This window comes from Saccopteryx bilineata, chromosome 2, assembly GCF_036850765.1.
Source record: "Saccopteryx bilineata isolate mSacBil1 chromosome 2, mSacBil1_pri_phased_curated, whole genome shotgun sequence".
In the NCBI taxonomy this organism is placed as follows: domain Eukaryota; kingdom Metazoa; phylum Chordata; class Mammalia; order Chiroptera; family Emballonuridae; genus Saccopteryx; species Saccopteryx bilineata.
In genome coordinates this window covers 8889088-8914289 of record NC_089491.1, presented here as the reverse complement: position 1 = coordinate 8914289, position 25202 = coordinate 8889088, and the positions used below count along the sequence as shown (strand labels likewise).

Genomic DNA, 25202 nt, shown 5'->3' with positions numbered 1-25202 from the left:
TATAGTTCTTCTTGGGTCCCAACCTGATGTTCCAGCTTGGCTCTCATCCTGTTTGGATGCAAGCAGATGTCCCGATAGCTGGTCGCAGCATCATTGTTTTCCTACCTTCAGAGATGATTTTCAAAATATTTGTCGGTATAACAACGTACCAATCAATTGGAACAAATGCAGATAGTACCTTTGCATAACTTCTGAATATCAACGTTGTCTAACCTCCTAGGCCTGTGTTTCTGCTTTCTTCCTGCCCTCGGATGATTTTTCTGACTTTCTCACAAGTTTATCCGTGCATTTAAGAGAGTGTTTTCAATATTTCTCCTAGCAATTTCATATGGTTTGTTGCTGTTATATTTGCAGATACGTAGTCTATAATATTGCTAGAAATACTGTTAAAGTAAGGCGTTTGTTAGGCTCATACAACTGTTGTAAGATACCAAAAAGCTAAAAATTGATATTGATATTCTGGGAGGAATGGTCAGGCTTTCCTATCAGGCTTTTCTGTCCCGTCCCTCCTTTAGGGAGGGGAGGGAGAAGAATGTAGAAGTTTCTGGCTTGCAAGAACAATGGGTCATTTAGTTTTAAATCTAAAATAAAGGTTAACCTAGAAACTTCTTCTCTTTCACTAGGAGGCAGAATTTATATACCACCTTGCATTGACTGTATAGTTCCTCCCCCTTCCTGGAATCTTGAGTGTAAAATACCTCTAGGCTAGTGAGGGAAGATGAACCCTAAAAGATTTTTAAACATCTTTGATTGTGTTACCTTGAAAGTCTTAATGTTTCTGTGTATCCCCTAAACAAATGTCGCCAGCCTATGCCATGATGTCATGCTCTCCCCCGCCCGTGTGTGATCAAGGGTATATAAGCAGTCCCTGAACTATTTGGGAACTGCACGATTTGGCCTGCAGATGCCCCATGTCAGCCATATGCGGCCGGCATATTTAAAATTTCCTCCTCTAATAAAACTCCTCAAAATTCATCTGGACAAGGTGTCTCTACATGAACTCGATGAAATGAGGTACAGTGCCTTTCAGAATCTGGGGTGCGGTACTTTATAACAACAAAACATCTAGAGGTAAGCAGTCCAAATCTGACTATAGCTTGATGTCATATGAGACCTAGGGTCTCTCAAACTTTCTGCTTTGCTGGCCTTAGCATTTGTTGTCATATCATCAACATATAAATATGATGGTAACTGAACTTCCAGCCTTCAAGTCTGCTTAGAGGCAGGAAGAAAATAAAAGTGGCAAAGCACTTAAGGGGTATACTCAACTTGAAGTCCCAGTGGATTTGTAAAAAGAGAGAGAGAAAAAACGGCAAACTTTTCCTTCCTTAGTGACTTTCTACAATGAGTATGGTCACACGACTATGCCTAGTCCTGCCACCCAACTACTGGGCTAATGAGAATGAGATCACCATAAACAGTCTGGACCAATTATTAGTCATTCACTCTAGCTGGGGTGAAGGTCCACTTCCCCTAAGATCCAAAGATCTCTTCTAGTACCTGAACAAAGTTTTTTCCTAGGGGACCCAGCACACCTGCCACACAGAAGATATTAATTAGTCTTTTCAATAAACATTTACTGAGCATCCACTATGTGCCAAAGGTGCTGTGAAGGCAGAACTAGATCTGACACAATCTCTGCTAGGTAGGCTGAGTGAGAGAGGTCAAAGTTTATTAAGACGGGGAACTCAAAGCCCTCAAAGCCGATTAACCTGCTCCAGGCTATATACTGCGCAGGCGCTGAATACCTCCGGGCGCTCTGTCGAGGCCTGGCCGGGAACATGGGTCACGCATGCGCACACCACGCTCTCTCTGACGCATCCACGGAAGCACTGTCAGTTTTAGGGGGTGGCACCGGGAAGCGTTTCCGGGGGCGGGAGGTACAGGCTGAGGCGGTCGTGGTCGCGGCGGTGGCGGCAGCTTGAACGGGCCTTGTTCCGCCGGCGGAAAGTGTCCCGGGCCGGCTATGTGAGCGCAGAGGTCTTGGCAGGTACGGCGGAGTCGGGCCAGCGGACGGGGAAGGGGCAGGGAGGGAGGCGGGAGGTCTAAGGGCTCACCTGCCCGGCCGGCGCGCGCCCCTCCGGCCCCGCCAGGCCTGCGCGCCGACCCGGATGCTTAAGCCGCGCGCGGTTGGTTGGAGTCCCGGCGCGCCGTCTCCTACTTCTGCCGTCTCCGACCGTCCCGGCGTGCGTCCCGCAGCACCGAGGCCCCCGAGCTAGCGTGTCCCCCAAGGTCACCCTGCGGCGGCGGACCTCGGCCGTCCGGAGCGCTTAGAGATCCAGCCTCGGCCGTCCGCCGGCCTGTAGCGACCGCCAGGTGGGCGCGGCTTGGCAGCCTTGGTTTCGAGCCCAGGTCGGAGAAAGGCTGCGCCCCGACTTCGCTGATAACCTGTTTGCCTCTGTGTTTCACCTCTGTTGCTGTCTCTGTCACCTGTTGTCACCTGCCCTTATTACCTCTCAACTCGGCTCCTGTCAACTGTGTATTTGTCTCCACTTTGTCTCTCTCGAGCCCACCTCTGGGTATTTGAATCACCCCTCTCTTTATTTCTGTCAACACCTTGCTTCTGTGTAAGAGTACCCTGTGTTTCCCTCTTAGTCCTTATTCTCGCTCACGGCCTGCCTGTAAGGCCAGCTCTTTGGCCACCTTTTTCTGCCTCTGCCAGTTTAGTCTTTCTCTCTTGTTTTTGCCTCCTAACTGGGTTTGTCTGGGTGGGGCGGGCAGGCCTGCCCAGACCTCGGAGCCCTGGAAGGTGACTCATGACCCCTTGAAGCTTCCTGAACTGGTGACATTCTCAGTGACTAGACTGCAGTCTGGCCTCAACTGACAGGTGTCTGCCCAAGCTAAGTGTCAGGGTACAGGAGCTCCTGGTGGGCCGACAGGAGCTCCTGGTGGGCCGACAGGAGCCATCTCAGAGCTCATGTCATTTAATGAGCCCTTGCCCTTTCTCACCCATGGTTTTTCAAGCCTGGACAGCTCCCTATTTCCCTTTGCTCTTGCCACTTAGCCCATGATGGCCTCCAGGGCTCTCAGCAGCTGCTTAACCAGGCCTGTCTACAGCCTAAGGAAGAGTCAGTCTAGGTCCTCTGCCCTTGAGGCTGAAGGAGCAGTAGCAGGATTTCTGGGAGAGCTGTATGCTTAGTTCAGAGATTGTCAGTATGTACAGTTAAATTATGAGAAACTTAATAATTTGGGGTTCATCCTTTACTTTCCTGAAGTACTCACTGGAGAAATAAGTCACACACAAAAGAGCAAATATTGTATGAGTCTGCTTATATGAGACATCTAAATAGGCAAATTCATAGAGAAAGAAAGAAGCATATAGTTTACCAGGGGTCGGAGGAGGAGGGAATGGAGGAGAGTTTTTGTTTAATTGGCTACACAGTATCTTAGTTTGGGATGATACATTCTGTAGTTGGGTAGTGGTAATAGTTACACAACATTGTGAATGTACAGAATGCCACAAATTGTCCACTTCAAAATGGTTAAAATGGTAAATTTTAAGTATGTTTTACCGCAATACCAAAAAAGTTGCTCATTGGAACTCACAAGCTCTTTAAAATGTGATTTTAAAAATTCGCTCTGTACCTTTTAGGAATAGTATTTAGTTGAACCTACATTTATTGATACCTGCTCTCTTCACAGCCAAGGTCCTTAGGAGTTTGTTTAAAAGAATTCTGTTATGGCCCTGGCCGGTTGTCACAGTGGATAGAGAGCATCGGCCTAGTGTGCAGAGGTCCTGGGTTTGATCTCAGTCAGGACACAAATGAGAAGCGACCGTCTGTTTCTTTTCCCTTCCTTCTCCCCTTTTTCTCTCCCTTCCCCTCCCACAGCCAGTTGCTCAGTTGGTCTGAGCCTGGGCCCCAGCCACTGAGGATATTTTGGTTGATTCGAGAGTCCGCCCAGAAGGGGGTTGCTAGATGAATCTCAGTTGGGGCACATGTGAGAGTCTGTCTGTCTACCTTCCTCTCAGTTAAAAAAAAAATAGATTTCAGATACAATGTTCTTCAAGAGTTCTACTTATAGCAGGTTTCTGCCCTGGCTCTCCTTCCATATTCCTTGGATTCAGTGCAGGAATCTGCTGCATACATAGGAAATTTGAGGAAGATTTTGCTTTTTACAAGAAGTTGAAAAATAGCTCTTTTATTATAATAATGCAAAATAATGTGGTACGTGAATTCTGATGGGGGAGGCTTTTATTTTATATTCTCTTATTTAAGCTATCAGTCTGCTTTTAAGGTAGTTTATCAGACTTTCTCATAAGATGTAGCTTTTGAATTACTACCGTGTTGAATCCTGGATACCATTGATTATTTTCTGTCCCACCAAAGGAAGAGAAAACACTACTAAATAAGCTATGTCGTATGCTTTCTTATCATATAGGTTTTTAAAAATACTTATTAGGAATACTTTTAGACTTATGTAGACATTTTAAATGATATTCTAATGCATATATAAAAAAATCAGTGAATAAATTGGTTAAAGTGTTTATTAAACTCCTTAACATTCTTTCTCTTTTGAATACTTTTCAATTCATAGTTTTTACCATGCTTTTCCACTCTGTTGCCCTTTGTGCCATCAGAAACATTGATGAAGCTCTCAGGAATGCTCTATCATTGTCTCAGGCAGTGACAGCTATTACGTTTCCACCTACCCATCACATCCTGATTTAAGACATTTAAAAACGTGGGGAGGGGGGGGTGCCTCTTGCCTGACAAGGTGGTGGTGCAGTGATAGAGCGTCGACCTGGAACGCTGGTCCTGGTTTGCTGAGGTCCCAGGCTCGAAATCCCAAGGTCACTGGCTTGAGTGTGGGCTCACAAGCTTGAGCATGGGGTCACTGGCTTAAGAATGGGATTGTAGACATGACCCAGTGATTACTGGCTTGAGTCCAAGTTCTCTGGCTGGAGCGCCCCTCCATCAAGGCACATATGAGAAGCAATCAGTGAACAACTAAAGTGACACAACTATGAATTGATGCTTCTTATCTCTCTACCTTTCTGTCTATCACTTAAAAAAAAGTGTCTCTTAAAATCAGTTGAATATGCACTATATCATTTTCATGAATGGTTTCTTTTTACCTTATAGATAGATTTTTCTCTTATTTGTAACATATTGAGGAAAAAACTTTCCTTTTATTTTGTTGGTATGTAGTTAATAATTTTCATGAAACGAGCATTTCTGCCTTTTGCTTTCTTGATTTGAGCTTCTAAATTCTGATAAATACGAGAAGGTGCGGTTAAAACAATTTCCTTGGCTTTATTGTAATGCAATGGCAGGATGACAGGTAAGTGGAAAGTTAGTGGCTGAACAATAACTTCTTTTAAAAAAATTTTTATTGAATATAGTTGGCATACAATATTATATTAGTTTTAGGTGTACAACATAGTGATTCAACATTTATAGACCTTATGATGTGATCGCCAACTAAGTCTAATGACCATCTATCACTATACAAAGTTATTAAATATTTTGACTATCTTCTCTGTGCTATACACGACATCTTCTTGACTGACTTATTTTAATTGGAAGTTTGAACATTTTTTAAAATTTATTGATTGATTTTAGAGAGAGATGAAGGAAGAGAGACAGAGAAACAGAAACATCAATTTGTTCCTATATGTTTATTCCCTGACCAGGTACTGAACCTGCAACTTTTATCGGGACAATGTTTGTTTTAATCAACTGAGCTATCCAGCCAGGGCAGAAGTTGGTACATCTTATTTCCCTGTGCTCTTTCACCTGCCCCCAACCCCTCTCTGCTCTGGCAACAACTATCAGTTGTTCTCTGTTTCTATGAGTCTGTTTTTGCTTTGTTTTGTTTTGTTTTGTTTTTAGGTTCCATATATAAGTGTAATCATACAGTATTTGTCTTTGTCAGACTTCACTTATTGTAATACCTTCTATGTCGACCATGTTGTTAAAAAGGCAAGATTTCATTCTTTTTATTTCTGCATAATATTCCATTGTTTATATATATACCTCATCTTCTTTATTTATTCACTAATGGATACCTAGGTTGTTTCCATATCTTGCAATTGTAAATAATGCTACAATAAACATAAGGGTACATGATGCCTTTTTTTTTTTTTAATCTCAAATTGTTTACCACAATGGAACGTTTACCCTGAAGTTTTAAAACATCCAGCTGTGGTTTAAAATTAAAGGGAAATGTGAGTCAAACTTCATAAAGTAGGTAGCATGTTTTTTAAAAATTCTAAAATAGGTTTTACTAAGTTCTTTGGCTAAAGTATTCCAATTAAGAGAAAATATAGGGGTGCTGTGCTGGTTGACCATGGTTTGGAGACCAAAAACATTTTCCCAAGGATATTTTAATTCTGCAGAATTACACAGGCATTGACCAATGTTGGCTTTCTATGTGCCATGGTGATGTAAGACGTTAACACGAAAGGACATTGGATGAGGGTGTATGGGAACTCTCAGCATTCTTTACAACTTTTCTGTAAGCTTAAAATTATTCCAAATTAAAGGTTTATTTAAAAATAAGAAAGGCAGAAGCTAAGACGGTGCAGAATAGACATTAACATAACCAAAAAATACCAATCTTGTTTTCATTTTCTTTCTACTGTTCACATACATACGTAGTATTTATTAGCAAGGCACATGTACACAGTGAATAACACCAGTATCTCTTACATTTTCGACATGATTTTTCCTTTCAGAAGTCAATGTGATTTTAATTTGAAGCAAACCTGAGAAATGGGTTCCTTTTCTGCATTTCTTCATACTGCTTTTTGATGGCCATAATATAAGAAATATTATCCCAGGAATACAACTTTTCATTAGGTAAGCTATAAACTTGCTAAAAATACAATTTCAAAAATTACTTACTAGAATGGTTTCTTTTTCAGCAAAAATAATAATGTAGTTGTATTTAATTGCCTTAGGCCAGAAGTTTCTTTTACTTCTCTTCTGAGGAGGAGATACTATACATAGGAGGCCTGTCTCTGCCATATGTTGTATTGATAGAACAAGCATTTAACTACAGAGAGACATTGCTATGAACTGACTTTTTTTTTTAGCTTAGAAAAATACTAGATTTGAAATTGCACTTCTCTTTGAATCCTGACATAGCATTTACTAGATAAGTGACCTTAGGCAGGTGTTTTAACCTCCCTGAGCTTTAGTTTAGTGATCTTTTTTTTTCCCCTTAAGTGAGAGGTAGGGAGTCAGAGAGACAGACTACCGCATGCGCCCCAACTGGATCCACCCAGCAAGCCTCCTACAGGGCGATGCTCTGCCCATCTGGGGCTGTTGCTCCATTGCTTGTCAACCAAGTTATTTTAGCACCGGAGGTGAGGCCATGGAGCCATCTTCAGTGCCCGGGCCAACTTGCTCCAATGGAGCCTTGGCTGCGGGAGGAGAAGAGAGTGAGAGAGAGAAGTGAGAAGGGAGGGGTGGAGAAGCAGATGGGCACTTCTCCTGTGTGCCATGGTCAGGAATCAAACCTGGGACATCCACATGCTGGGCCAGTGCTCTACCACTGAGCCGAACAGCCCAGGCTAGTTTAAAGTGAGTATGATGATAATAGGAGTTTTGTGAGACCCAAGTTTACATAGTCTGCTTTGTAAACTGTAAAGCATTTAACTAAGAACTTTGGTAGGCATGGTGTATTGGTACTTTTGGACATTTGTGCCAGTTTTTAGATTTACTAAAATAATGTTTATTGTATTTAATTGTGCTCTCTATAGTAAGCATGCAAATTACTACAAATTTCAGCCCTTATGCCTTCCTACAGGGACTCCAATTAGGCACCTTGAAGTTGTCCCACAGTTAATAAATACTCTCTGCCCCCTTCCCTTTTCTCTCTGTTTTATTTTAAGTTGTTTCTGTTGCTATGCATTCAGGTTCACTAATCTTTTCTTCTAGTGTTAATTCTGTTGTTATTCCCATCCAGTGTTTGTTATGTTTTAATCTGTAGAAGTTCGACTTGGGTCTTTTCCCCCCCATTTATCTAATATGCTTACTTTTTGTCTATTTTCTTAAACATATTGAATATAGAATTTTCTAATAATTGTACAAGTCTGTCATTCTAAGTCTGTTTCTCATGATTGATTTTTCTTTCTTTCTTTCTTTCTTTCTTTCTTTCTTTTTTCTTTTCTTTTTTTTTTTTTTTTTTTTTTTGCCTCTCATTAAGGGTACATTTTCCTGCTTTCTTTGCATGCATGGTGATTTTTTAATGGATGCCAGATATGAATTTTACCTTATTGGATTCTGGATACTTTTCTGTGATGTAGATATTCTCAAGCTTTATTCTGGAACACAGTTAAGTTACTTTGAAATAATTTGATCCTTTTGAGGCTTGTTTTTAAGCTTTGTTTAGCGAGAGAGGAACTGCATTTTATCTGGGACTAATTTGTCTACATTGCAAGACTTCTGAATACTTTTATTTTTTTGCTCAGGGAAATTTCTTATTTTAAATACTTTATTTGATTATTTCTTCTACTCCATTCAAGGACACTAATTAGCCATATGTTGTGGTGCTTTTATCTCTAATCTCTGTTCTCCTGTTATATTCTTTCTTGTTTTCATATTTTGTTAAGTTCCCCTTGCCTGACCAGGTAGTGGCACAGTGGATAGAGTGTCGGCCTGGGATGCTGAGAATCCAGGTTCAAGACCCTGAGGTTGCCAGCGTGAGCTCAGGTTTATCCAGTTTGAGCGCCGACTCACCAGTTTGAGTGTGGGATTATAGGCATAAACCCAAGGTCATTGGCTTGAGCAAGGGGTCACTGGCTCGGCTGGAGCCCCCTGGTCAACGCACATATGCGAAGCAATCAATGAACAACTAAGGTGCCGCAACTATGAATTCATGCTTCTTATCTCTCTCCCTTCCTGTCTGTCCCATCTGTCTCTCTCTCTCTCCCTCCCTTCTTTCCTCCCTCTCTCCCTCCTTTGGCCAAAAAAAAAAAGTTGATAATAATTAATAATCCACATCATTGATTTTGTTTTCAATAGTTGAAATTCTGGTTCTTATTGTCGGTTTAAATTTCTGCTTTAGCCTGACCTGTGTGTGGTGGCGCAGTGGATAAAGTCGACCTGGAACCCTGAGGTCGCCGGTTCGTAACCCCGGGCTTGCCTGGTCAAGGCACATATGGGAGTTGATGCTTCCTGCTCCTCCTCTGTTCTCCCTATCTCTTTCCTCTCTCTCTCTCTTTCTCTCTCCTCTCTCTAATAATAAAAATGAATAAATAAAATTAAAAAAAAAATAAACTTCTGCTTTATTAGTTTTCTTACGTCTTTAATTCAGTCAGCTCTTTTTTTATATATCATTCTGCTATTTTTGTCTCATCTTCCTTATACTTAATTCATAGAGACCACATTTTCAAAGTTGGTGGGAAACTACAATTTAAAAATGGTATATAAAGTGTACTCTTGCCTGACCAGGTGGTGGCGCAGTGGATAGAGCGTCGGACTGGGATGCCGAAGACCCAGGTTCGAGACCCTGGGGTTGCCAGCAGGAGCGCGGGCTCATCTGGTTTGAGCAAAGCTCACCAGCTTGGACCCAGGGTCGCTGGCTTGAGCAAGGGTTACTCGGTCTGCTGAGGGCTCGTGGTTGGGGCACATATGAGAAAGCAATCAATGAACAACTGGGGTGTCGCAACGAAAAACTGATGATTGATGCTTCTCATCTCTCTCTGTTCCTGTCTGTCTATTCCTCTGTCTGACTCTCTCTGTCCCTGTAAAAATAAAATAAAATAAAGTGTACTCTTTGTTTATCCCAGGGGTCGGGAACCTATGGCTTGCGAGCCAGGTGTAGCTCTTTTGATGGCTGCATCTGGTCGCAGACAAATCTTTAATAAAAATAATAATGTTACAAATATAAAACATTCTCATGTATTACAATCCATTCATTTCCTACCGCTCATGTTCATGGTTGCAGGTGGCTGGAGCCAATCACAGCTGTCATCTGGGACAACACCAAATTTTTATTGGATAATGCGTAATGTTCACGGGTCGTTGTACGGCTCTCATGGAATTACATTTTAAAATATGTGGCATTCGGCCCTGGCCGATTGGCTCAGTGGTAGAGCGTCAGCCTGGCATGCAGAAGTCCCGGGTTCGATTCCCGGCCAGGGCACACAGGAGGAGCACCCATCTGCTTCACCCCTCCCCCTCTCCTTCCTCTCTGTCTCTCTCTTCCTGTCCCGCAGCCAAGGCTCCATTGGAGCAAAGATGGCCCAGGTGCTGGGGATGGCTCTGTGGCCTCTGCCTCAGGCACTAGACTGGCTCTGGTCGCAACAGAGCAATGCCCTAGATAGGCAGAGCATCGCCCCCTGGTGGGCGTGCTGGGTGGATCCCGGTTGGGCGCATGCGGGAGTCTATCTGACTGCCTCCCCATTTCCAGCTTCAGAAAAATACAAAAAAGAAAAAAAAATATGTGACGTTCATGGCTCTCTCAGTCAGAAAGGTTCCCAACCCCTGGTTTATCCTTGCTATTCTCTTCTTTTTTGTTATTGTAGAATCTATTTACAGACCTCATTTAAACCCCGTGTTGGTTTTACTCTGTTTGTTAATTTTAGAGGGAAACTCTGTTCAAGTCTGAAATTTCTCTTTTTTGAGTATATTGGTTTCGGTTTTTCACAGTATACGTGGATGCTGTTAGAATCAACTCTTGGCCCTGGTCGGTTTGCTCAGTGGATAAAGAGCATCAGCTGGGCTTATGGACATCCAGGGTTTGAGTCCTGGTCGGGGCACACAAGAGAAGTGACCATCTGCTTCTCTCTCCCTCCCTCTCCCCCTTCTCTCCCCCTTCCCCTCCCACAGCCAGTGGCTCAATTGGTTTGAGTATTGCAGTGGGCACTGAGGATAGCTGGGTTGGTCCCAGTGAGTCAGCCTCATGTGCTAAACATAGATCAGTTGATTCAACATCTGCTCCAGATGGGGCTTGCTAGGTGGATCCCTGTTCGGGGCATATGCAGGAGTCTGTCTCACTATCTCCCCTCCTCTTACTGTGGTGGCGCAGTAGATAGTATTGACCTGGAACGCTACGGTTGCTGGTTCAAAACCCTGAGCTTGCCTGGTCAAGGCACATATGGTAGTTGATGCGTTCTGCTCCTCCCCCTTCTTTCTCCCTACCTATCTCTCTCCTCTCTTTCTAAAAATCAATAAATAAAAAAATCTTAAAAAACAAAAACAAAAAAACCCTCTTTTGGCCTGACCTGTGGTGGCGCAGTGGATAAAGCGTCGACCTGGAAATGCTGAGGTCGCTGGTTCGAAACCCTGGGCTTGCCTGGTCAAGGCACATATGGGAGTTGATGCTTCCTGCTCCTCCCCCCCCTCCCCCCCCTCTCCTTTCTAAAATGAATAAAAAAAAAACAAACAAAAAAACCCTCTTTTGCTGGTGGAGAGCCTGAACCATATTGACAGCAGGGCTTAGCTTAAGTGTGTGGCTGGGCCAGAGGCCAGGTCTTAGGCACTCCTGGAAGGGCAGAGCACTTTGCTCTGTGTTGGTGAAATAGTGATACCCGGGGCCCAGCTGGCAAATGATGGGCTGTCCCTTTTGTCTCCTTCCTGGGCTACTACTGAGCCCCATCCTCTCACATCAAGTCTGGTTGTGTTTTATTTTTTTGTTTGTGTTTTTAAAGACCCTCAGCTGAGACAACCTCTGGTTTCCCCGTGTAGCCACCTCTGAATGTTGCCAGTCTGCAAGACTGTGGCCCACCTCGCTTTTTACGTACAGACATTCCAAATGAACAGGTACTAGTGGTCCTGCTGTTAGTACCAGGATTGCTGGCTATAGGTGGAGTTGCAGGGGCAATGTCTCCTTCGGTCTGGCCCCATCTCTACTATATCCTTAATGAAAGTTTATGGCATATAGGTAACTCTGATCTCTGGTCTCTAGGACTCAAGCCAACTTTTCCATATTTCTTGGATTATTTTGGTTAGGATGTGGTAAATGGGAAGAATTATAGGCTGCCCTCAAGTCTTCCTCTTACCCTAGTGACACCAGAATTTATAGTGACAAGATATATAGCTAAAGGATATATACCAGGTACATCCCCTGAATTCCTCCTGAGTTTATAATTCTCCTGTGGTGCTTTTTAAAAAAAATTTTTTAATCAGGTTTTGCATTGAATAACGGGGTTGTTGGCATGGTGTTTATCTCCCCTACTAGAATGTAAACTCTGGACAGAGAGTACCTTTATCATGTTTGAAATCCCTCACAGTTTCTTGCATATTCTATTTTATATTTTTGTTTTTATTGAGTTAATTCATTACTTCTGTTAAATAAACTCTTTTAAATAATTGAAGCAACAACTATACTATTAATAACTGCCTGGAACTCAGTAAATATTGCTTATTTAGCAGAAAACCCTTTAGAAGTTCAGGCTTTGCATGTTACTAAAATCAGGAAATATGTAGACATGCCACACTCACCCAGAAATCTGGGCAGAGATAGATACTTGTTAAATCACAATTGACAAAAGTTAAAAATAAAGTTGTATGATTTTCCAGTTTTTTTTCTTTTCTTTTTCCAAGTGTGAGAAGAGGAAATAGGGAGACAGACTCCCACATGCACCCGTATAAGGATCCACCCGGCAGCCCCTATCTGGGGCCGGTGCTCTGCCCATCTGGGGCCATGCTAGCAACCAAGCTGTTTTCAATGCCTGAGGTGGAGGCTCCACAGAGCCATCCTCAGCACCCAGGGTAATGTGTTCAAACCAATGGAACCATGGCTGCTGGAGGGGGAGAGAGAGAGACAGAGAGAGACAGAGAGTGAGAAGGGGGAGGGGTGGAGAAGCAGGTGGTCGCTTCTCCTTTGTGTCCTGGCCGGAAATCGAACCCAGAACATCCACATGCCCGGCTGATGCTCTTCTGCTGAGCCAACCAGTCAGGGCCTCCAGTTGTTTTCACGTGTGGTAAAATATATACATATCATTCCGTTTGCCATTTTAACCATTTACAAGTGTACTTTTCAGTGGCATTAATTACACATGTTGTACAACCCACTTTCTATTTCCAAAAATTTTTACTCGCCCCAAACAGAAGTTCTACCCATTGAGCAATAACTCTCCTGAGTCCATGAAGACCTCTAATCTATTTTCTGTTTCTACGAGTTTGCCTAGTCTAGATGTCCCCATAAGTGGAATTATACAACAGTTGTACTTTTGTGTCTGACTTAAAAGTCAGTGTTTAGCGTGATGTTTTATTTTTAGCATAGTATTTTCAGTGTTCGTGTTAAAGCATGGATCAGAACTTCATCCCATGTTTGTGTTCTGTATATGTCTTATAGGTATAATTGATTTATAATATTGTTCCATGCCTCTGTTTACTTTTAGATCTTCTGTCTGGTTTTTCTATCCATTATTAAAAGCGAGGTGTGGAAGTCTCCATCTGTTATTCCAGATCCATCTCTCTCCCTTCAATTCTGTCCAGTTTTGCTTCATGATCTTGACAGACTGAACCTCTAATCAATATATAATGTCCTTCTTTGTTCTTCTAACCTTTGTGACTTAATATCTATTTTGTCTGATGATAATACAGGCATGAGCAAAGGTAGGTTTATAGTTCATATGGAAAAGTATACGATAATTAATAAATAATATAAGAATATACTCTGTGTTTTGTGTGCTCACAACTTTAAACCTACTTTTGTCCACCCCTGTGTAGCCTCCCCAGTTCTCTCTGATTCTCTTTGCATGGAATATTTTTTTCATCATTTTATGTTCAACTTTTTGTGCCTTTTTTATCTGAAGTGAGTCTCTTAGAGACAACATGTAAATAAGTTATGTTTTTAAAATTTATTTTGCCAATCTCTGCCTTTTAATTGGAGGAAGGCTTTACTTCTGCTGTTTCGCTATTTGTTCTCTGTATATCATGTATGTTTTTGTTCCTCAGTTCCTCCATTACTGCCTTTTAAAATTGCTTGCTTTTTTCATCTTATTTTTGTATTCCATTTTGATTCCCTTCTTTTCTTTCCATGTATATTTTTAGTTATTTTCCTAGTAATTACCTCGAGGTTTACAGTCAACATCTTAAACTTACAACCACCTAGTTTGACTAGTTCAAACTTAATTTCAAAAAGATGCAAACACTCTCTCTGCTCCTGTAAATATTCATCCTTCCCCCTTCCTATTGTTGTCACAGATTGCATCTTGAACATTAGGCACCTATTAACATTAGACTCACAATTGTTTTATTTATTTGCCATTTAGATCATATAGGAAAAAGTTATAAACCAAAGTATTATTGTATCAGTCTCTATATTTACCTGTTACATTTTATAGTAGTCTTTACACCTTCATATGACTTTGAATTAGTACTGCAGTGTTCTTTTATCTCATCCTGAAGGACTTCCTTTTATCATTTCTTGTAGAGGAGGTCTTCTGGTAACAACACCCTTAGATTCTGTTTATCTGGAAATGTCTTAATTTCTTCTTCATTGTTGAAAGGATAGTTTTGCCTGATAGAGAATTCTTGGTTAACAGATTTTTCTTCTAGCACTTTAAATATGTCATACCACTGCCTTCTGGCCTCCATGGTTTCTGATGCAAAATTAGTTTTTAATCTTACTGAGAAGCCTTTTTAGTTGATGAGTCTCTTCTTTCTTATACTTTCAAGATTATCCCTTGTTACTTGACTTACAATGTTTCTCATGTGGTCTCTTTAGCTTTATCCTGCTTGAAGTTTTTTGAGTTTCTCAAATATGTTAGTGTATCTTTTATCAAATTTGGGAGGTTTTTGACCATTGTTTCTTTTAATACCCTTTCTATCCTTTCTTCTGCACCCTTTGGTGTGCATGTTGGTATATTTGCTGGTGTCCCACATGTGCTTCAGACTGTGTCATTTTTCTTCATTCTTCTTTTTACTCCTCAGGCTAGATAATACCATTTGCTTTATCTTTGAATTTGTGCTTGCTTTTTTTTTTGTTTGTGCCTGCTTAAATCTGCCATTGAACTTCTTTTGTGAATTTTTAATTTCAACTTGTATTTGTTTCCTTCATCTGCCATTATAACAGAACATCACAGACTAGGTGACTTAAATAACAGATTATTTTTTTCTCAATTCTAGAAGCTAAAAGTCTGCGATTGTGGTGCTGGAAGGTTTGGTTTCTCCTGAGCCTGCAGATGGCCAGTCTTTCACTGTCTTCCTATGGCTCACGCTCTTGATGTCTCTGTCCAGATTTCATTTCTTCAAAAAGGCTAGTCAAGAGTGGCTCTGGTCGCAACATGGCGACGCCCAGGATGGGCAGAGCATCGCCCCCTGGTGGGCGTGCCGGGTGGATCCCGGTCGGGTGCATGCAGGAGTCTGTCTGACTGTCTCTCCCTGTTTCCAGCTTCAGAAAAATGAAAAAAAAAAAAAAAAGGCTAGTCAGATTGGATTAGGAACCATCCTAATGGCCTCATTTTAACTTAATTACCTATTTTAAGGCCTTATATTCAAATACAGTCACATTCTGGGGTACTGGGGTTATAGGGCTTCAACATATGAATGGGGAAGAGGATACAATTCAACTTATATCACAGCTATTACACTCTTTAGCTCCAGAATTTGCTTGGTTCCTTTTTATACTTTCCAATTCTTCATTGACCTTGTTCTCCTGATTTCCTTTAATTCTTTGTCACAGTGTTTTTGTTTTGCTTTGCTTTTTGGTTTTTGTTTTGTTTTTAGTAATTTGAGCATGTACAAGACAGTTGGTTTGACGTTTTTAACTAGTGATTCCAATGTCTGGAATTCCTCAGGGATAGTTTCTGATTCTTTTTTTTTCCCCTGTAAATGTGCCATATTTTCCTTTTTCTTTGTATACTTTGTAATTTTGGTTGAGAACTAGAACATGTTGAATATTCTAATGTGGTAACGTTTGAAACAAGATTCTTCCCCTCCTAGGAGATTTCCTTTGTTACTTGTTGAGGGCTACAGTTGGCTGTTTGTGTGGTGATTTTTCTAAACTTTTTTTCAAATTCTGAAGTATTCTTTGTTGCATATAGTCACTGACGTTTCTGTTGTTTTATCTATATGGTCAGCCTGTGACTTGACAAAGATTTTAAATTCTTTTGACCCAAAGGGAAGGGAATAAAAGTGTGTTTGTTTTTTTACATCTTATGGTAGATGCTGCTGGGGAAGCCACTGCAACCTAAGGGTCAAAACAAGGCTGTCTGGCTCTGCCAATCTGGCCAGGATGTAAAACCCCCCAATTTTTGGAGGACCTAGGCCTGTTGTCCAGGCTGTGGCAGGGCTGAGAAATGGGGATTGTAGCTGGTTTGGGCACACTGCTTTCTTAGCAAGGTTCAGCAGGCTCTCCCTTCATCAAGCATTGCCTTGGTTACTCTGTGTCTGTTCAGATTCCAGAGTTCTGAAATAGTTGATTCTGATCATTTTAACAGCTTACCGGTTGTTTTTGTGGAAGGACTGACCTCTAGAGCTTCCTGTTACACCATATTCTATAACATCACTTAAGGCCTTTATTTTTGTAGAACTGTTTTTAAAAGTCTATTCTCAGTCATTTAAAATTCTACAGCCCATACTTGAAATCTTAAAGAAAAGATATTCAATGATATTGGATATTTAGTAATAGTGTTGGAAAGTAGGCTAACCATTTTGAAGTGGAGAAGGCTGGATCCAAATCTTGTTCTTTATGCCAAAATCAACTCTTTGTGTATTAAAGGTATGAGTGCTTTTTTAAAAATGTACCAGGAAAAGACCTAAATAATTCCTTTTACTTTTTAAAAATAACCTTGGAGTTGAGAATGCCATTCTATGTCTAACACAAAGCCCTGGAGCCATAAACACAGATTGATTAATTTCCATAAATTTCAAAGTTAATTTCCTGAATTTACAAAAAAAACCTACAAATCAATAAGATGAATTGCCCAGTTTATTTGAGCAAAGTATATGACTGATAATTTATAGGAAAAACAAATTATCAGTAAACATGAGTAAAGGGTCTCTTATTCATAATTAAATGTTGGTCAAAACAACAATGAATTATGGATTATTCATTTTGCTGATTTGCAAACTTTCTTTTTCTTATTTGATAACATCCAATATTGGTAAGCGTGTGGGAAAGTAAACACTGTCATTACTGTTGGTAGGAGTGTGACTTGCTACAACTTTTCTGGAAAATAGTTTAATAACATATATTAGAATGTCAAATGCACAGCCCTTTGACCCAGCAATTCCACTGGTAGAGATTAATCTATAGATATTTCCAAAGATATGCCAAGATAGTTATGATAGATGTCTGCTATAGCATTGCTCATAATTTCAAAAACCGAGACAATTAAAATTCTGTAAGAAGAGAACTGTTCAAATGATCACAAATCCTTATAGCAGGAAACTCGTAAGCCATTTGAACAGAATGAGTTAGCTCTTTTTGTGCTAATGTGGTATCTTAGTCCATTTGGGCAAAGTATCACAGAGTGGCTTATAAACGAATTTCTTCCTCAGTTCTGGAGGCTGGGAAGTCCAATGGGCCAGAAGAATGTCTGATGAGGGCACTACTCCCTGATCCATAGATAGAATTTCCTGTCCTCATAGGGAATTCTGTGGTGTCTGTTTTAGAAGGGTACTATTCGCATTTATGAAGGCTCTGCCATCATGACCTCAATACTTCCCAAAGACCCCACCTCTAAATACTATCACCTTTGGGGAGTAGATTTCAACATGAATTTGGGGGAAAACACTCAGTCTATAATAGTATGTTGGAAGATTGGCAAGGTATATATTAAGTGACAAAAGTTAGTGCAAAATAACGAATTTTTTAAAGGGTATTCATGATTTATTCTGATATATACACAATATACACAGAGATGTTTCTAGAAATATGCGTAGAAGTTTGTAACTAGTGACTTCATTTGTTGGGGGGCAGGCTAGGACTAAATGATGAAGAGGTTTTTATCCTAGCTTTTTGTAAGTTCTATTTTACATGTCTGTATTAGTCATCCCCCTTTTTTTTCCAAATAGCTGAAAACAAAATTCTATACTGTTGAAAGCTAGCAGAGAATCTGTTCACCCAGTTATAGTTCTTAAAATTTACATACGTCTAGTTTGTACATTTATATAGTTTCCTTTTTGAAACTGCAAATATCTAAATAGTTTGTTTCCGGGTCTATTTTTATTTTAAATTATGATGAAATATTTTAAGAGATATAAACTATAATTCTTCATTCTAAAATCACAGTCTTATCTCTTAAAATTATTAATTATTAATCTGGTATTTTGGCATCTTTTTAGAAGAGGCAGAATGATGTAATAGGAAAAATAGTATAGGCTTTGGAGTCATAGAAACCTAGATTCAAATTCCATTTAAATAACAACTAGCATTTATTTTAACCTTGGCAAAGTTGCTTGAATCACTGAACTTGAAATTATCAAACCTGTGTTTGCAGAGTCATTTTAAAGAGTAAGTGAAAAAAAAAAGTGTCCAGTCCCTGGTATATAGTAATTACTCAGGAAACGTTAGTGTCTGCTCTCGGGATCTCTCCTGGTCTCTCACAGAGGGCCTGCAGACTTGTTTGGGTGCTCTGGTTCTGCTGTCTGATACTTCTCTCTCCTCCCTGGTGTTTAGCAGTATTTAAATGTAGATTAGAGCCAGATGACAAATAGTGCTGATGAATCTGTTGGGTTTTCTGTTTTGTTTTAATTCACTATGGAATTATGGGGCATGAGCAGTATCTCCATCAAAGTTCATCTTGCTCATTGCTGTTAGAAATTGTCTCTAATGCTTGATTTACCTCAAAAAATATATTTACAGTAATGACACAAGTAATCTCTTATTTTTTGTGGTAACTTTATCTTTGGTCTGCAGCTTTTTAAACAATTTGAAGACCAGCAGATATAAGGAATACTGTGCCTTGTCTTTTCATTTGTTTTACGTGATCAGAAAGCTCCTAAGGGGCCAAAATTCTGACAGCAACCAGAGAGCCTCATATTGTGGGGGGCCTTAGCCTGTTCACCCTGTGTGCTGAGGGACCAAAGGCACGGTTGTTCTGGCCCGGCCACTTCCGCCCTCTTGCCCTTTGCCCCTCACTGGATTCTAGCCTAGTAGTCTCCTTTCCGTTCCTTGCAGTTATCAAGTTCACCCCTGCCTCAGAGCCTTTGCATATGCTCTTCCTTCTCCTACAATTCCACCCTCACTCCAACTTGGAAATTTGGGTTGAGTCTGAAGCCTCTTAAAAAGTCTATCATTTTTGGTACATAGGATACTTATTTTGACTAAAAATAGTTACTTTGTTTTACTTATGGGATTTGTATAGTTTGCAAATCTGATCTCTGTGGATTCTATCCTCATTCCCACAGACACAAGGGAGAGCAAGAGTTCATACCCTGAAGAGTGGGGGGTGGTCCCTGCTTTGGCACACTGGACTCTGGCTCTGGAGAATGAATGCCCCCCCCCCCCGCACTAGTGCCCACGGATGAGGGGACATGGAACTATGAAACTGTCTTAGTTTTCTTAGTGATCAAGAAGTTTCTCTTTGGACTGACATAAGCACTGATTTCTCTTTGTTTTGTAGCACTGGACAAGATTTGTGATGAAATGGAGCCTGGAACGAACTCTTTTCGAGTAGAATTTCCTGATTTTTCCAGCACCATTCTGCAGAAACTGAACCAGCAGCGCCAGCAAGGACAATTATGTGATGTGTCCATTGTTGTGCAGGGCCACATTTTCCGAGCACACAAAGCTGTTCTTGCTGCCAGTTCGCCCTACTTCTGTGACCAGGTGCTCCTGAAAAACAGCAGGAGGATTGTTTTGCCTGATGTGATGAACCCAAGAGTGTTTGAGAATATTCTCCTGTCTAGTTATACAGGACGTTTAGTAATGCCCGCTCCAGAAATTGTTAGTTACTTGACAGCAGCAAGCTTCCTCCAGATGTGGCATGTAGTAGATAAATGCACTGAGGTTTTAGAGGGAAACCCAACAGTCCTTTGTCAAAAGCTAAATCATAGCAGTGACCACCAGTCTCCAAGCAGCAGTAGTTATAATGGCCTGGTGGAGAGCTTTGAGCTGGGTTCAGGGAGCCATACCGATTTCCCCAAATCCCAAGAACTAAGGGATGGAGAGAATGAAGAGGAGAGCACCAAAGACGAGCTGTCATCACAGCTCACTGAGCACGAATACCTTCCTAGCAACTCGTCCACAGAGCATGACCGGCTGAGCACTGAAATGGCAAGCCAGGACGGGGAGGAGGCAGCCAGCGACAGTGCTGAGTTCCACTACACCCGGCCTCTGTACAGCAAACCCAGCATAATGGCGCACAAACGCTGGATCCACGTGAAGCCTGAGCGCTTTGAGCAGGCGTGTGAGGGCATGGATGTGCACGCCCCCTACGATGAGCACCAGGTCACTGAGTCCATCAACACCATGCAGACAGAGCACTCGGTCCAGCCTTCGGGCGTGGAGGAAGACTTTCACATCGTGGAAAAAAAGGTGGAAGCTGAATTTGACGAACAGGCTGATGAAGGCAATTACGATGAGCAGGTGGATTTCTATGGCTCTTCCATGGAGGAGTTTTCGGGAGAGAGGTCAGAGGGAAATCTGATTGGGCACAGACAGGAGGCTGCCTTAGCAGCAGGCTACAGTGAGAATATTGAAATGGTAACAGGGATTAAAGAAGAAGCTTCCCACTTGGGGTTCTCAGCCACTGACAAGCTGTATCCTTGTCAGTGTGGGAAAAATTTCACTCACAAGAGTCAGAGAGATCGACACATGAGTATGCACCTTGGTCTTCGGCCTTATGGCTGTGGTGTCTGCGGTAAGAAATTCAAAATGAAGCATCATCTCGTGGGCCACATGAAAATTCACACAGGCATTAAGCCATATGAGTGTAATATCTGTGCAAAGAGATTTATGTGGAGGGACAGTTTCCACAGACATGTGACTTCTTGTACCCAGTCTTATGAAGCTGCGAAGGCTGAGCAGAATACAACTGAGGCTAACTAAAATAGTATCTGGCCCTTGAGTGGCAGGCACAAAAATAAACGATGGTAATTATGCAAATCTGGGCACAGATCATGTGTGCTACTTGCTATTATGAGAGAAGCTTAAAAAAATGGAAGATATTTCTGAAAGACCAGTTCTAAGTAGGCCAATTAAAAAATCTAATTCCTCAGATTTGTGTGTTCCAGTCCAGGCCTGGAGTAGGTAATGGGGGTAAGTGAACCCACCTCGCAGCTGGCCAGGTACTCCTTTAGGCCTGCTCTGATTGAGGTAGGTGTACTGGGTGGTGCAGACCCCTGCCCTTGGAGCTGGACTCCACCCCACTGGTTCCAGTCCAGGTGGTAGCAGTTTCTGATCACTCATTATTACAAGGTCATGTTGGAATTTGATTTTGTCTTACTATAGATACTTAGGTAATATGGATTTGTTTTGGTAGCTGCTTTACTGAGTGAAGTGCTACTTTTGTAAAAGCTACAAATAATGTGATTCCTGGGATGCAAAATTAACAGAGCTCTCTTGTCTGGTTTTATTCTTCCTAAGAGAGAATTTGAACTAAAACTATGGAGATACTAAAAAGATGACAGTCTAAGTATAAAACAACGTATGGTACAAGCTACAATTTCCGTAAGATGCCACTGTCACAATGTGTTTCAGACTCTTGATAAGGCAGAGTGTTATATTTTAGTACTAACATTTAGTTTGAACAATTGTATCTAATTATGATTCTCTGGTATGCCAGAGATAGGTATTTCTAATTGGTTTGCTGTCCCAAATCCTTTCATTTAATTGTAGCACCTACACAGTGGGATCTGCTCTATGGCTAGGAAACATCTGACCTGCTGTGACTGACCACGGTACCATTGGCTACTATAGCCCTTTTGCTCTTAGATCATGGTGCTCCTCAAAGAGGTCTGCCAGTGACCACAGTTAGTGGGAAGGAGCCAAAAGTCACAGCTGAGAATTATCTGTGAATTTCAGGAGTTAATAGAGTTCTTCAGTGACACTCCAACTGTCAGAGGGAGAATTGCCAAGTAGCAGAATTTTGAGTGGCAGGTTAAAGTGCAGGGGGGAGAAACTTCACAAGAAAAGGGGAGTCTTGGAAATACATTGGTAGGGGAGATATATTTATTCTCTTAGAGTAGTTCACTGAGCTAATACTGCCAGGTTTTTGTTTTTTGAGTGCTGGAATGTGTTTTAAAAGGGGAGAAGAAGGAGTCCTAATTTTAGAAAGTAGTCTACAGATTTGTGCTCCCAAATTACAGGTAAAACTGCATAAATTGACAAGTCCATATGGCTATACCTACCTACCAAAAACAACAAGATAGGCAGCTATTCTGTGACTTTTTCTGCTGATCAGTCAGATATTTCAGGGTAGAAAGCAAGCATATATTCATTTATATGCTTTTAAGCTATGTAGTATACCTGAAATTATCACCAGGATGTAGGGCAGGGTGCTACTCTATGTCAACTTTTCCATAAACTTACTGCTCTATTACTCGCAAGTGGACACTTATTTTCCTGGAAATAAAAATAACTTCTCTTGGATTTGGGATGAAATTTTGTTTGAAAAGTTTGGTTTTGCTCTAATGTGATAGACATTGCTGGCAATGACCTCTGATCCTTAAGCTCCTACCACCGGGTGTTTACTTATGAATGTTGTCTGAAAAGGGGAAAGAAAGTACTTATTTACCAGTTAACTCTTGTAATCAAGATTACAAAACAGGGATCTATTCATTAACACTGTATCATTATCGATATATGAAAAGCACTTTGTATTTAAAACTTTATTATAAATATATATAGAGAGAGATTTTTTTAAATCTAGAAACTAGATATTACCTCTTGATTGTTTGCCACATTAATATCCTCTTCTCTTAGTGTTGAAACTTCACCCATTCACAGTCCTTTCTCTGTATACTTGACAGAAGTGACTGTACAATCGAGCTCAGTGGTTCCTTTTCTTTCTCTCATGTTAGAAGCCAGTGAGTTTTAAGTATGATCCTAGCCATTATGTGTGAAGAGAAATGGTTTTACTACTCCTCCTAATTTCAGTACTACGGCAGTGAAACCATTTTGTTCAAGAGCTGATGACCCTCTTCTGTGGTATTAGCAAACCATTTTCTGCTTGTTTGGAAGGTGTGGCATCCTGTTTGCCATTAAAGATTATATTCAGATGAGCATTGGGACATTTGAGGAGAAGAGTCCCAGAGGTAAAATGAAAATATTCTGCAAAAATCATGGTCCTTCAATTATGCTAAAATCCCCCAGCACCCTGTCATGGGCAGTGACGGAGTGCTCTTGGTCAGCCAGGAGCGGTGGGCAGGCTCTGGGTGGAAGCAGTTGTGCTAGCACTTACTTCATGTGTTGCGAAGATAAGTGTATCTTTGGTTGAAATTTTTATATGTGTATCTGCTACTAAGTGTAGAATTTAAAATCTTAAGTTCCTCACATCTGCTATTTTAAGTTGTTTATGATAGTTGGGGCTTCCATAAAAATTAGAGTTGTTAATTGGGTTACCGTGAAAATTAAGATAGTTAATTGGCTCACCCAGACCTTGGGAGATGGTTGGGCATCTGAAATGCTGGCCGTGTTCAGAGAGGTGGGGGAAGGGGATTGCCTTAGTTGGGCATTAAAAGTGAATTTTTATAAACTCTGCTTTTTAGGAGTAGGAGATCATACTGTATCACTACCTTTTTTTTCCTGCCTACCCTGGGTTGGGATTCTGTCTCCTTAGCCTCCCCACAGCTTTAGAAAATCTTTATCCTTCCGAAGTTTGGATGGTTGTGGGTAACATTTTCCAAGCAGTCTTTCAGGGATCGTGTCAGTGGCCTACAACCAAGGTATTTGTCCTCTACTTTGAATCTTAACTGTGGTTTTTCTCTAATCCCAGTGGGAAAGGGCTTCAAGGCACCACCAATGGCGTTTAAAATTAGTGCTCATACAATGCCTTTAACTGTAGAAATATACATCACAGTAACCCACTTGGTAGCGTAGGAAGAACTGCGACAGCCTTTCCTTGTGTTTGGGGTCACCCTCAGGTGCTCCCGGGCCCCAGCCTGTCCATTCTGGTGTCTAGCTCTCTCCCCTGCTGCCAGTCTCGTCTTTTGGCCACAGCTTTCCAAGAGGCTGCCCGGAAGGGTCTCCTCCGTTGTAGTGGGCTTTTGCTGAACGAACTGACCCTAAACTGACTTCTGTCCAGGAAAGCTGCTGAGTCTCAGAGCGCCTTCTTGCACACGCCCTCCAGCTGCTGCGAAGTGAGGTGGAGGCAGACCCAAGCAGTAGCGCTGTGCTTACCCAGGGACGGGGCTTTGCTGCAGTCCCCTGTCACTGAGGGTGGTGAGGACTCCTCCACACCACATCCGCATGTCTCTAATAATTAGGAATGCTGGAAACCAAGCTACATACTACTTCAACCCCATCTGTGCCACACTCAATTTTGTGATTTAGGTTGCTTTCATGGGTGACTTTGTTCAGTGAAACCAGGGTTTGTCTTTTGAGTTTTTCTTTGCTACTTATATATTTAAAGGTACATGTTTCTTATTTTACATCTCTACTGATAGTACTCTATGGGAAGATGCTGGAATACATTTTGCAAATGTGACTTTTTTTTTTTTAGTTTTGCTTGAAGCCTATGTCACAATGTCAGTTGCTGCTGCCTTCTTTCCTTTTATGAAGTTCCCAATATTTCTTCCAGAAAATTATTTATGCAAGTCAGGTGACTCTTAGACCACAAAACCATTTGATGATAAACAGATTATCACTAGGTGCATATCTTATTGATATTTTGTGAAATGTTATGCCTGTGTTGCAAAAGTTGAATAGTTTTGTCTTTATATATTGCTGTCTTCAGTGTACAGCATGGTTTTCCTTAATTGAATGTTACTGTTTTAATATTTTCTTCTTATAGAAGAGACCATGCCCTTTTGTATGACATGTTTTAATAAATGTTATCTGTCAACTTTGTAAAAGTTTTTTCACTCTGGGTAAATGAAACATGTCTTTGTTTTCCTTCTGCCTTTGTCACCTGAGAATAAAAGTATTATTATGGCCTTTTGATAGTAAATGCCAGATAGACAGTTGGATCAAATAGGTTGTGAGTGACCAGTTGCTGTGCCAGGCACTTATGATGATCTCACTTTAAAGTCCACCAGCCCAGCAAGTACTTAGGTGTGCTAGACACTCTGTTTGCTCCCTGAGGGCCCCTCCCCACGCATGCTTCATTCTGGAGTCTAGCCTCTGTGAACTTGTTCTTCTCGCCTCTGGTCAGGAGTTACCTGACATGCTGGGAGGAGTCTCGCAAATGAGAG

At 41.3% G+C, this 25202-nt stretch overlaps 1 protein-coding gene across 2 annotated transcripts; it reads left to right on the top strand.

Annotated features, from left to right (window-relative positions):
• Positions 1–1764: 1764 nt before the first annotated feature.
• ZBTB43 (zinc finger and BTB domain containing 43) lies at positions 1765–24909 on the top strand. 2 transcript variants are annotated; one of them, XM_066256172.1, is made up of 3 exons: positions 1765–1990; positions 6680–6803; positions 19472–24909. In XM_066256172.1, exon 3 carries the CDS (start codon positions 19495–19497, stop codon positions 20896–20898), a length of 1404 nt encoding a protein of 467 aa, XP_066112269.1. In that variant the 5' UTR covers positions 1765–1990; positions 6680–6803; positions 19472–19494; the 3' UTR covers positions 20899–24909. The 2 variants fall into 2 exon arrangements, with proteins under 2 accessions (XP_066112269.1, XP_066112271.1); XM_066256174.1 differs by lacking the exon at positions 6680–6803 and having other exon boundaries at positions 1766–1990; positions 19472–24908.
• Positions 24910–25202: the final 293 nt, after the last annotated feature.

Excerpts from the sequence above, each read along its gene's own strand:
- ZBTB43 (XM_066256172.1), top strand. The coding sequence starts at position 19,495 with ATGGAGCCTGGAACGAACTCTTTTCGAGTAGAATTTCCTGATTTTTCC.